The 13656-nt window shown below is 36.9% G+C and overlaps 2 protein-coding genes across 3 annotated transcripts in view; both read right to left on the bottom strand.

Moving 5' to 3' along the window:
- The window catches only part of ATAD2B (ATPase family AAA domain containing 2B), a 156266-nt gene that overhangs the window by 82033 nt on the left and 60577 nt on the right, over positions 1 to 13656 (bottom strand). For both annotated transcript variants that reach the window (XM_036872889.1, XM_036872891.1), the window contains exons 14-15: positions 5197 to 5356; positions 172 to 262 (exon numbers count right to left, since the gene is read on the bottom strand). In XM_036872889.1, the coding sequence (XP_036728784.1) occupies positions 172 to 262; positions 5197 to 5356 (251 nt within the window). The remainder of the gene's footprint in view (positions 1 to 171; positions 263 to 5196; positions 5357 to 13656) is intronic.
- LOC118905912 (28 kDa heat- and acid-stable phosphoprotein-like) lies at positions 7449 to 8715 on the bottom strand. Its single transcript, XM_036872892.1, has one exon. The coding sequence runs from the start codon at positions 8679 to 8681 to the stop codon at positions 8163 to 8165; it is 519 nt and encodes a 172-aa protein (XP_036728787.1). The 5' UTR covers positions 8682 to 8715; the 3' UTR covers positions 7449 to 8162.

Raw genomic sequence — 13656 nt, 5'->3', positions numbered from 1 at the left:
AGAAGTGTTCAAACTTCAAGTGAAATGTTTAAAATAATATTTACATTTAAAGGCAAAGCCATCTATTGCACAAAAACACAACTATACTCATTCACATTCCAAACATAAGGGGAAAGGGAGGCTGATCAGAACAAACAATGACAATCAAAAGATTCAAACAGTAGCACTCACCAACACATTTTTCAGCCAATTCACCTAAAAAAGCATCTGACAATTTTGGATTCCAGTCCCTGGTATGGATCTGTAAAATGTGTTTTCTTGCCTAAGAAGAAAAGTACAGATAAATAAAATCTTGCCTAAGGAAAAAAGTACAAATAAATAAAATATCATCAACCCCAAAATGTATTAGATGGAACAAATTTATCAACTAACCATATCCCAGAAAAGCAACTGTTTATTTTAAAAGAAACATAAACAGCTTGGCATCCACATCAACTCTGATTCCCATAATAACCCTGTGAGCTATGTAGCAGAGATCTTTGTTTCACAAACTAAGATAATTAACATCCTGAGAGGTAAAGGAACTTGACTAGCGGCACATATGACTACGTGACTGATATAGGACTAGAACTCAAAACTAAATTTCACTTTCCTCCACGTCATTTTAAGCATTTGAAAACATGTAAACAAAAAAACTTTAATGTGTTATAATAATCATAACTTTTAAACAAAACTTATATTTAGATTTCACAGGCCTTTTGGTTCTCATATGCATAAAGTGTCATTAAAGTTTTAAGTTGAAGAAGTTTTCAATTAAGTAAAGAAATATAATAAACATTATCATCTTGTAAGTTAGTTAATGTTTTCACATTTAATATATAACAAGGTAATCTCCATAAATATTAATTGAATTCACTGTAAAACAAAGGTCTAAACAATTTTACCTTGATTTTTTTCTTTCAAAATAGCATTCTTTACCTTAAATCTAACTGTATAGCACAATCAAAATTTTAACATCTTGGTTCCAAATTAAATTAAATTTCTTTTTCTCCCACAGTAAAAAAGAAACACTGAAGTATGAGTCCATAATCACCTGAAAAGTCACATCAGAATTTTTTTTTCACATTTGCCTTCTTTCAGGGGAAAAACAATGCTTTCTAAAATTGAGTATACTTGTTTCCTCAACACTGCTACTTGAGTTTCTTGAGACTATGAAAAAGCAAATTATAACCAAGATGATAATATTATTGCCTTGGTGAGGAATTTGGGGTCTAGCACCAAAACAAAAAGAACTTGAAAGTTGTCAAGATAAACCTTGCTCAAAAAGTTGACAAAATCTAGAATCAATAGCTATTGCTTCAATTCCAAGTTCTAAGTTAGGCGTTCAGCTACCAAAAATAAATCAATGATGTAACAAATATTTTCTTTCGACTTGAAATATCTGCCTGAACAGATACTAAAAAAATATAAAATCAAGGCCCCCAAAAGATATCATTCTGAGATCTTATATAGTCTAGAAGATGACATTAAGAATCTATATAGACTTCATTAGCAGAAGGGGCGCCACTCATTCAAGACCCTTAGAGAATCAGAAACACGGCAAAAAAGAAAAAAAAATCTAAGCTGGAAGATATCTCAAAAAAGATCTATCTGTATCCCTTCATTTTACAAAATAAGTAAAGATTTAGAGGAAATGAAATTAATTACCTAAAGTCAAGTTATTGTCAGGTCTCTGAGACATTTAAGTGTCTTTCTCTTTTTCTATATAAAGAGTCTCCTTTCTTTATCATAAAAACAAGAAATAGAAGAAATTATTTAAATCAAGAAATGTTTCATTATGCTTTACTCTATATGGCATATAGAAGAGTAAATCATATGGTTTCTCCTAATAGAAAGCAGCTTCCTCTATTATTAAGAGTCAAAGGCAAACTCAGGTCACTCATTCTTTAGGATTCATGAATATACACATAACATTTATAACAATAATCATACTGCTGCTGATGATAAACAAAAGAAATTAAGCATTACTGCATAAAGAAGGTACGTGCTATTTTATGGTAATAAAGAGTTAACAAAATTATTAAAATCTGGCACCAAGACTTACTTTTACTTTTTTTGTTTGTTTTTTACTTTCACTTGCTCAAATAGCAAGAGTCATGATATTCCACTTCTCAAACTGCATGCTAATATTAGACACTGACTGGTATCAATTTAAATTAACGACCCAAATGGACCCTTATGACTGCCCTTAACCCTTCTCTATTCTATTCATGAGGCTATCTTCCAGCAGACTAGTTCATAGCTTCTCTGTCTTCATGCTCAGCCTCTTGTTCAGAACTTGCTTCCTAATCCACTGAGAAAACTGAAGCAATCAGAAGAAAACTTCCAAAGATACCCCATACCAACTGTGTCCACCTGTCAGCATGTGTACCCGCAATATTCTGTCTTCTCCCTATTATAACAGATGAACTATCAAATTCCTATCTATAGTCATTTTCGGGACTTCCCTGGTGGTCCAGTGTCTAAGACTCCACGCTCCCAGGGCAGGGGGCCCAGGTTTGATCCCTGGTCAGGGAACTAGATCCCACATGCCACAACTAAGACCCAGCGCAGAAAAATAAATAAATATTTTTTTTTTAAATTAAAAATAGTCATTCTCATCACTCATATATTAAATCCAATCCCCCTTCTCGCCTATCAAGGCAAGAAGATAATTCTCCTTTCTCAATTTCACCACCAAAATTTCCTTCCCTGCTGGATATTTCTCCCATCTTAAAAATAACAAAACACCTTCTCTTGTCCCCAATTTGCTCAACATCTCACCTCAATCCTTTGCTTCTTATTACAGCAAAACACTTTGAAAAATTTATCTCCATTCACTGTCTCCAATTCCTCCCCTCCCATTCTCTTAAACTAACCATATTCGAGTCAAGTTTTTTGCACCCACCACTAATTGAAATTGTTCCCATCAGGTTTCACCAATGACCTACATAACGCTAAGTACGATCGCCAATCTTCTGTCATGTGATTTAATTTAGCAACATCTGACACAGTTAATTATACCTTCCCCATTGATATAGTTTCTTCACTTGGCTTCCAGAATCCCACTCTCCTAGTTTTCCTCTTACCTTACTGACTGCTTCTTAAGACAGAGGAATTGTATCATCTAGTCTCATGACCTTAAATATTACCTAAGGAAAAAAAGGTGAACAGCCAGTCTAGGCTTTTTCCACAGACCCAGGCCAAGAAAAATGATCTTAGGTTTAGGTCTCAAGCACCGTTTTCTTGAAACTTAGAAAGTTAAAATTAACATGGAAAACTATGCTCAAGATCCATACTTATACAATATAGTAAAAGCCACAGAACATTTCCATCGTCACAGAAAATTCAACTGGACAGTACTGTTCTAGACCTCGTTTACTGTTAAATCTCTGATTTGTGTGGACTATACCTGAATTGTGAGGACTATGGTTGGCATATGGACTTTGAGGCCTACATGACTAGGACAATATAGAAGAGAATTGGAAAATCAAGGTAATGGCTTTCCTGTGCCAAAATGAACACTGGCTGTGCCCCTTAGAGCTAATAAGCACACTCCCCATCTACTGGTAGAGCCTAAAAGATGTGCTTGAACTGTTGTAAGATGTCCCTAATGAGATAGCTGATGCTTCCCCATGCTGCAGTAGACTACTTCAGTCTTGTCTCCTATAACTAAGCGTACCTCTATGCACTGGTACAGCCCTAGAAGCTCACTTGGGTAACAAAAATGATGCTGTATACACTATGTTTCCTATCCTGACAAAGCTAAATAAACTTGGTGCCCAAAAAAAAGCCTGTAAGTTGGATCGTCAATCCAAAACTGAGACAGATATAGTGGCTGTTCAGACTGTCGAACTGAGGTAGAGACTGCTCTACACAGACTGCTCTACACAGCAGAGCCATTGCCTTCATTTCCCTATAGTCTACTGTACTGTACTAATCACTAAGCTTCTCACATCTATGTACATAAATGAGGCATTTTACAGAGATCCAAAATCAAAGCCATATAACAGCAAGTGCTCATGTGTGTGTGTGTGTGTGTGTGTGTATAAATATATATATTCATATGTAGTATCTTCTCTCCTCTCTTTTGGTTATATTTATATAGGTATGTGTTATAAAGGGTCTAATTAGGCTTGATATGTTTAATACATGCAAAGCATTGTCAAATACAGAATCTTCTCTGAATATGTCCCTCCCTCTCAAATATAAATGTGCAGTGAAGATGACAGTCAATGATTAAACTGGTCAAAGACTAACCAAAAAATTGCCAAGTAAAAATAAGAAAAAAGAACTTTGTATAACATATTAAATAACATTTTACATAGTCAATGACTACACATTACCCTGTTTTAATTATGGGTTTTTTTTATTATGTTCTTTTTAAAACTACACTATAGGGCTTCCCTGGTGGCGCAGTGGTTAAGAATCCGCCTGCCAGTTCAGGGGACACGGGTTCAAGCCCTGGTCCGGGAAGATCCCACATGCCGTGGAGCAACTAAGCCCATGTGCCGCAACTACTGAGCCTGAGCTCTAGAGCCCACAAGGCACAGCTACTGAGCCTGCGTGCCACACCTACTGAAGCCCGCATGCCTAGAGCCCGTGCTCCGAAACAAGAGAAGCCACCGCAATGAGAAGCCCGCGCACTGCAACACAGAGTAGCCCCCACTTGCGACAACTAGAGAAAGCCCGTGCGCAGCAACGAAGACCCAAGGCAGCCAAAAATAAATTAATTAATTTAAAAAAAAAAAAACTACACTATAATGAATAGCGTTTGCTGCTTTTAATTAAATAAGATGTTACAGCCACTTCTATGAGAATTTGCATATTGGGCTCTTATTCATAAAGCCACCGTTACTCTAAAAACGTTATTTTTATGGGAACAAAGCTACTTTGGCAAACAAGAGACATATAACCTGTCATACAAGATAATTAATACAATGTGGAGAACTAAAGAAAAGAGTAAGTAAGCATCTACAGTAACCTAAAAATCATACCCTTACTTCCTAAAAATCATAAACTTTCTGATAATTGTTAACAAAAAAGATTAAATTATTCAATAATTACAAGAATTTTTTAAGTAGTAACTAAGATATCCAACAAGCACAAAATTTTGAAAATGACCACTCATAAAGTACCACTTTCAAAGTATGTATACATATATATATATTTCATAATTAAGTCACAAATAAATCTTAATATATCAAAAACTCTTACCTTTTGATCAGGAAGGTTGAAAAGAAATTCTCTGTCAAAACGACCAGGTCTCCTGAGAGCAGGATCTATAGAATCAAGTCTATTTGTAGCACCAATAACAACAATTTCGCCCCTATTGTCTAATCCATCCATAAGAGCAAGGAGGGTTGACACTATAGAGCTGTAACAAAATTTTCAGACAAAATTTTAAATTTTAAAAAGGGAAGAAAGAAAAAGTTGCAAAATTGCTGCTTATACTAACTTTTATCAGTCTTAAAGACTAAAAAAATGGATTTTTATATCCATGTTCACAAGTAAAACTAAGTTCCATTTAACTTTCTCATATTACTCTAAACAGGTTTAAGTCTTCTGCAGATATAACTGACATACAATACACTGAATATATTTAAAGTATACAAATTGCTAAGTTTTGAAGTATGTGAAACTATCACCATAATCAAAAAAAGTAATATCCATCATGCTCTTCTTCATGCCCTTCAAAATCCATTCCCCACTGCTCTTCTTTGACCCAATCCCCTGGCAACCACTGATCTGAGTTCTGTCACTATAGATTAGCTTGCATTACCTAAAATTTTATATACATGGGATCACACAGTAAGTACTTTTTTTTTCTGGATTCTTTCCCTCAGCATGATTATTTTGAAATTCACCACATTGTTGGTTTAACACTAGTTTATTCCTTTTCATTGCTAAGCAATATTCCATTTTATGGATGGATCCCAATTTGTTGATTCACATGTTGATGGACATTTAGACTGTTTCCAGTTTTTGGCTATTACCAAAAAAGCTGTGAACATTTATACAGGTCATGAAGATGTTCCCATAGGTTTTTTCCTAAAAGTTTTATACTTTTACCTCTTAAGCTTAGGCTTTCATCCTCTTAACCTTTAATGTTTACAGAATCTAAAATAACATCATATTTTGTATTCCTAAATATTGCTTTATCAGTGTCTTTTTTTATCATGGCCAATTATGCAACAGGTTTGTCAATTTTATTTTTTTCAAAGAAGCGACTTTCTAATTTCCTGATTTCTGCATATCTGTTTACAGTTCATATATAATTAGCTATAATTTTTTATTTTACTAATACCATAGATTACTTAGAGTTAGAACAATAGTTCTTGATAAAAAACAAAATTCTCTGCTTATCTTTTTGTCATTTCTTTTTTCTTTTTATAAATTTATTTATTTATTTATTTTTATTTTTTATTTTTTGGCTGTGTTGGGTCTTCGTTTCTGTGCGAGGGCTTTCTCTAGTTGTGGCAAGTGGGGGCCACTCTTCATCGCGGTGCGTGGGCCTCTCATTATCACGGCCTCTCTTGTTGTGGAGCACAGGCTCCAGACGCGCAGGCTCAGCAGTTGTGGCTCACAGGCCCAGCTGCTCCGCGGCATGTGGGATCTTCCCAGACCAGGGCTCAAACCCGCGTCCCCTGCACTGGCAGGCAGACTCTCAACCACTGCGCCACCAGGGAAGCCCTGTCATTTGTTTCTTATATTTTGTATATTACTAAACCTTGGAAATTAGTTGTGATTTGAGGCACAATGTATGGCCAATTTTTATAAATGCTGTGTTTGTTTGAAAACAGTGTTCATTCTATATATTTTTTTTTTAATTTTTTATTTATTTATTTATTTTTAGCTGTGTTGGGTCTTCGTTTCTGTGCGAGGGCTTTCTCTAGTTGTGGCAAGTGGGGGCCACTCTTCATTGCGGTGCGCGGGCCTTTCACTGTCGCGGCCTCTCTTGTTGCGGAGCACGGGCTCCAGACGCGCAGGCTCAGCAGCTGTGGCTCACGGGCCTAGTTGCTCCGTGGCATGTGGGATCTTCCCAGACCAGGGCTCGAACCCGTGTCCCCTGCATTGGCAGGCAGATTCTCAACCACTGCACCACCAGGGAAGCCCTGTTCATTCTATATTTGCCTTAGATAAGTATACCCATAAGATCAGATTCATATAATATAGTTGTTCAAATAATCTGTAGAGAATTTATTTTATGCTCATTTGGTCTATTAATTACTGAGAGGTACATGATATCTCTCACAATGATTATCAATTTGACTCTTTGCAGTTCTGTCAATTTTTGTTTTATACAGTTTGAAATGTAGTAATTAGGGAATTATAAATTTTAAACTATTACATCTTTCAATAAATTGAAGATTTTATTATTGTAAATTGATCCTCTTTTTATGTATAATAATGCTTTCTGTCTTAGTCTCTTTTGTCTAATATAGCAATAGTAGCTTTCTGATTTTTTTTTTTTTTTTTTTTTTACAATAATGTCAAGTTTAATTTGCCAAATATACAAGTTGGACTTGTGGAGCATGTTTTGCCTGGGTGCTACACAGTAAACAGGTTTCTTGAAATGATCCATGGGCAGGGTTAAGAATGGGCCCGGAGCCTGGCCAGAGTTGGAGGTAGGGAGTAGGGTGGGAAGGTCAGGGGGGAAGCCTCAGTCAGAGGGGACTGGCCGGGGATGAGCCATGACCCTCAGAGACCCAGGGCCCTGGCTCCCAGGCGACAGCCCCCCTGATCGGGCACCCGGGCAACACAGACAGGGGGCCGTCCATCCCAAACTTGTCAGCAGCTACTGCGGCTCAACTGCCCCCTGCCCCGCAACCTACCAGACAAATGGAAGCTCTTCTTACCCCACCTCCCAGGCACCCCCCAACAAGGGTTCTGAATTCTAAAAACAGCCAAAACATTCAAACGGTTACATATGAAATGCTGTCCTGCATCTTTCTGTCTCAAAGATAGCAGCTGCCCCCTCCCCCCACCCACCATCCCCCCAAACGATTTCTGTGCCAAGATGAAGAGGAGCCGTGGGGGGCTCCTCGCCGCGAGGGGCTGCTGCAGTGGCGCCGGGGCACAGAGCCGGTGAGACACGGCAGAGGTCCTGGCAGCACGGCCCAGTTCCCTGCTATCTCCTCCCACAGGCCGTGCTACTTATTCAGGGAGAGCGACTGCACTCGTTATCCTGACAAAGCTGCATCATCTTTTGCTTTCCTCTCTTCTTCTTTCTTCCTGGCAGCCTCCTCCCGCTGTTTCCGGATGATCGCCAGCCGGGCAAGGTCGGCCTTGGCTTGCTCCGTCTTCTCCGCTAAATGCATTTTCATGTAACGCTCTTTTGCCTTCTGCTTCTCGATTTCTTCTCTTTCTCTCCTTGAAAGTTCCTTGGGCCCGTCCAGGTCCAGCTGTGTGACCTTTTTGGTTGTCTGTGCCACCCGGTTGGGGTTCTCAATGTCGATGAGCCCTTCTACACCTTTGCGCTTTTGCTGGTAATCATCTTCTTCATCCTCGCTCTCATCTGAGTCTAGGGACTTTTTCTCCTTTTTGGGGTCACCTGCAGCCCCATCTCCACCTTCTTCTCCTTGTTCCTCTTCTTCCCTGGCCTTCTGCTTTTCAGCCTGGAGCTGTGCGCTGATCTCCTCGGGGCTCGTGTACTGCCTAGCCCGGCCTTTGTGGCCTCCCTTTCTCCCTCCTTTAGGCATCGCGGCTCTGGCGGCTGTGGCGGCGGCGCCTCAAACTGACACCGGAACCGGAAATACCTCCGCTTTCTGTTAGTATTTACTTGACACACTTCTATACCATTTTATGAATTTCACTATTTTGGGCATTTTACATAAATGAAACAGTACAATATGTTATCTTTTGTGTCTGGCTTTGTTTCAACTAGCATAAAGTATGTGAGGTTCACCAATGTTACATGTGTAAGATAAACACATGTAGCATGTGTCAGAATTTTATTCCTTTTGGAGGCTGAATGATATTCTACCATGTGGATATACCACATTTTATTTAACCATTCATCAGCTAATGGACATTTGGGTTATTTCCATGTTATGGCTATTATGAATAACACTGCTGTGAATATCTGTGACTAAGCTTTTGCATCCCTTTTTCCCACCATTTGGAACCTTTCTTATATGTATCCTTATATGTATTGATAGTTACAGTTTCACAAGTAAATACATATGTTAAAATTACCAAGTGTACTCTTTAAGTATATCAATGAGTATATATAGTATTCTGTATCAATTATACCTCAATAAAAGAGCTTTAAAAAAATCAGTAGTAGGGCTTCCCTGGTGGTGCAGTGGGTAAGAATCTGCCTGCCAATGCAGGGGACACAGGTCCGATCCCTGGTCTGGGAAGATCCCACATGCCATGGAGCAGCTAAGCCCATGCACCACAACTACTGAGCCTGCGCTCTAGACCCCGCAAGCCACAACTACTGAAGCCCGCACGCCTAGAGCCCGTGCTCCACAACGAGAGAAGCCACCGCAACAAGAAGCCCGTGCACCGCAACGAAGAGTATCCCCCACTCGCCACAACTAGAGAAAGCCTGCATGCAGCAACAAAGACCCAACGCAGCCAAAAATAAAAATAAATTAATTTAAAACTTTTTTTAAAAATCAGTAGTAAAATAAAAAGGAGATTCTAAAATATCTCCAAATATTCTCTTTAGAAAAGCAAGAAATGAAAAGCATAAACAGAAAACACACATAAACAGAAAACAAACATGAAATGGTATTCCCCAAATCATTTGTGTCAACGATTACATAAACATTAATGGATTAAACTTTCAAATTAAAACGAAGAGATTGTCCAGTTAGGAAAACAAGACCCAACTATATATTATCCACAAAAGTAATACTCTAAATATTAAGACACTGAAAGGTAGGTAGTAAGTTAATGGAAAAAAAAATGTACCAAGCAAAAAACATCAGAAGTATAGATTAGCTTAATCATTATCTAATCATTAGATAATCATTTCATTAGATTCTAATGAAAATAGATTTCAAAATAAAAAGTATTAACAAAGATAAAGAGGGGCATTTCATAAGAAGGCAACTTCAAAATAAAGACATCCAGAATAATAAATGTGTTTGCACCCAAAACAAAACTTCAAAATAAATGAAACAAAAACTGGCAGAATTAAAGAGACAATTCTACAATCATAGTTGGACATTTTACCACCTCTCTAATGTTCATAAAATAACTAGACAAAAAAAATCAGTAGGGGTTTCCCTGGTGGCGCAGTGGTTGAGAATCTGCCTGCCAATGCAGGGGACACGGGTTCGAGCCCTGGTCTGGGAGGATCCCACATGCCGCGGAGCGACTGGGCCCGTGAGCCGCGGCTGCTGAGCCTGCGCGTCTGGAGCCTGTGCCTTGAAACAGGGGAGGCCGCGACGGTGAGGGGCCCGCGCACCGCGATGAAGAGTGGCCCCCGCTCGCCGCAGCTGGAGGGAGCCCTCGCACAGAAACGAAGACCCAACACAGCCAAAAATAAATAAATAAATAAAGTAAAATAAAAAATAAAATTCATAAAAAAGAAAAATGTTTTAAAAAAAAAAATCAGTAAAAACACAAAAGATCCTGCATAACATTATTATAACCCTGCCTTACTTGATATATATAGAGAATATTATACCACAAATAGCAGAATACAAATTCACAAGACAGACAATACCTGGGACATAAAGAAAACTGCAGTGAATTTAAAATGACTTTAAGAGTTATTGTTTCTGACCACAATAAAATTAAATTAGAGAAACTAATACAGTGTTTTATGTTAATTATACTTCAATTAAAAAATTAAATTAGAAACAGTAAGATAAAAAACACAACTTGTAAACTAAACAACACACTTCTAAATATTCATTGTGTCAAAGAAGAAATGACAAGAGGAATTGGAAATTATTTTGAACTATAGGACACTGATTATATAAGAGGTCAAAAACTGGGATGCAGCTAAAGCAGTGCTTAAAAAGAAATTTATAGCTTTCAATGCTTATGTTAGAAAAGAAAGTTTCAAAGTCTAAAATTCCATCTGAATAATCTAGAAAAAGAGAAAACTAAACCTAAAGCAAACAAAAAACAAACAAACAAACAAAAAGCTAAGAAAAGTCATAATGCATATTGCTAAATGAAAGAAGCTAACCTGAAAGATTACATGCTGGGTGATTACAACTACATAGCATTATGGAAAGGGCAAGGGTAGATAGTAAAAAAAAATCATTAGTGCCAGGGACTGAGGGGGTGGGGTGGGGAGGGAAAGGAGGGATGAGTTGGTAGAGCACAGAGGATTTTTAGGACAATGAAAATACTCTGTATGATACTATAATGACATATGCACGTTATTATACATTTGTCCAAACTCATAAAATGCAAAACACCCAGAGTGACTACAGACTTTGTGTGATTATGATGTGTCAATGTAGGTTCCTCAGTTGTAACAAATGTACCCTCTCTGATGAAAGATGTTGATAATGAGGGAGGCTGTGCATCAGTGCGGGCACAGAGTAAATGGAATAATCTCTGTACCTTCCTCTCAATTATGTGCCGTAAACCTAAAACTGCCCTTTAAAAAAGATTTTTTTTTTAAATTACAAAGAACAAGGTTGGGGACTTATACTAATAAGACTCTATAAATCTCTCAAGTAATTAAGTCAATGATATAATGATAAACCTAAAGATCAACGGAACCAACAACATTGTAAAGCAATTATACTCCAATAAAGATGTTAAAAAAAAAAGGAGTTTGGGATTAGCAGATACAAACTACTATATATAAAATAGATAAACAACAAGGTCCTACTGCATAGCACAGGGAACTAGAGTCAATATCTTATAATAAACTATAATGGAAAAGAATATGAAAAAGAATATATATATGTATAACTGAATCACTTTGCTATATACCAGAAACTAAAACAACATTGTAAATTAACTATACTTCAATAAAAAATATAAAAATTATTTTAAAAATTTGTCAGAAAAAAAACAAAAAAAAATCATGAATACGAGCAGGGATGTAGACATAAGGCTATTCATTGCAGCAAAGCCTAAAGACTGAAAAATAGAAACAATCTACATATCTAACATTAGAATATTATTTAAAGGTTTATTCTTCCATAAAATGGCATAGAATATAGTCAATCAATTTATTGTAGATTAATGCTTAATAACATGACAATTGTTTACAATAATTATTACAAATACAGTATGTTACAAAGCAGAATTCACAGTTTGATCTAATTTTGATTAAAGAGTAATGTAACACAATGTTAAGAGTGATTATTTCTGTGTGCTAATTTTACTTAATTTTCCATATTGTCTTACTTTGCTTATTTTTTAAAATGTTCAACTTATGAGGTGATTTAACTTAATAATGAGAAAATATTTGTAAAACCAACATAGCAAGTTTATTTTTTATCTGCTTGCTAACAATTGCTTACAATTATACCTGAAATTTAATGAACACATAAATAAATTCTGATGACTCACTGAAAAAAAAGTTACAAAGAACAAGGTTGGGGGCTTATACTAATAAAACTCAATAGAAATCTACCAAGTAATCAAGTCAGTGATACAAGGATAAACCTAAAGATCAATGGAACCAACTAACAAGTCTAGGAATAGACAACTTGATGGTCAATTTCTGACAAAGATGCCAAGTAATTCAATGGAGACAAGGTAACCTTTTCAATAAACGGTCCTGGAACAACTGGAAAAAAAATATGGAAAAAGTAAACTTCAGTCCATACCTTGCACTACCTATAAAAATTAACTCAGGGGCTTTCCTGGTGGCGCAGTGGTTGAGAATCTGCCTGCCAATGCAGGGGACACGGGTTCGAGCCCTGGTCTGGGAAGATCCCACATGCCGCGGAGCGACTAGGCCCGTGAGCCACAATTACTGAGCCTGCGCGTCTGGAGCCTGTACTCCGCAACAGGAGAAGCCGCGATAGTGAGAGGCCCGCGCACCGCGATGAAGAGTGGCCCCCGCTTGCCGCAACTGGAGAAAGCCCTCGCACAGAAACGAAGACCCAACACAACCATAAATAAATAAATAAATATTAAAAAAAAAAAAATTAACTCAAACCCTTACCTTATACTGACATGAATGTTAACTTTAAAACGAATCATTGACCAAAATTTAAGGGCTAAAACTACTAATATTTTAGAAGAAAATATAGAATTGTTGACAAATTGGTTTAGGCAATTATTCTCAAGACACAAAAATATATACCAAAAAAATTTACATAATGGGCTTCATCAAGACTAAAACCTTTTGATTTTCAAAAAGTCATATTTAAGAAAAAGGCAAGCCAGACTAGTAGAAAACTTTTCAAAACATAGATCTGACAAAGGGCTTGTTTTAAGAGCACATAAAAAAAATCTTACACTACAATGAGACATTCAATATGATTTCTCTTTTTTTTAAAGGGTAAAATATTATAACAGACATTTCACAAAAGAAAATACGTAAATGAGCAATATGTGCGTGCAAAGATGCTCAATATTATTAGTCATCAGAAAAATGAAAATTAATCCACTACTACACACCCATTAGAATAGCAACAGTTAGAGTAAAAATATGAAATGCTGGCAAGAATGAGAAGCAACCCAAATCCTCATACATTACAGTTAAAAACATAAAATGGTAAACCACTCTGGAAAGTA

This window comes from Balaenoptera musculus, chromosome 13 (assembly GCF_009873245.2).
Source record: "Balaenoptera musculus isolate JJ_BM4_2016_0621 chromosome 13, mBalMus1.pri.v3, whole genome shotgun sequence".
Taxonomy (NCBI): Eukaryota; Metazoa; Chordata; class Mammalia; order Artiodactyla; family Balaenopteridae; genus Balaenoptera; species Balaenoptera musculus.
Note: the sequence above shows the minus strand (reverse complement) of the source record. Positions and strands in the feature narration are given on the sequence as shown.

What these genes read in the sequence shown, in the direction of transcription:
- LOC118905912 (XM_036872892.1), bottom strand. Translation starts at nt 8,681, where the DNA reads ATGCCTAAAGGAGGGAGAAAGGGAGGCCACAAAGGCCGGGCTAGGCAG.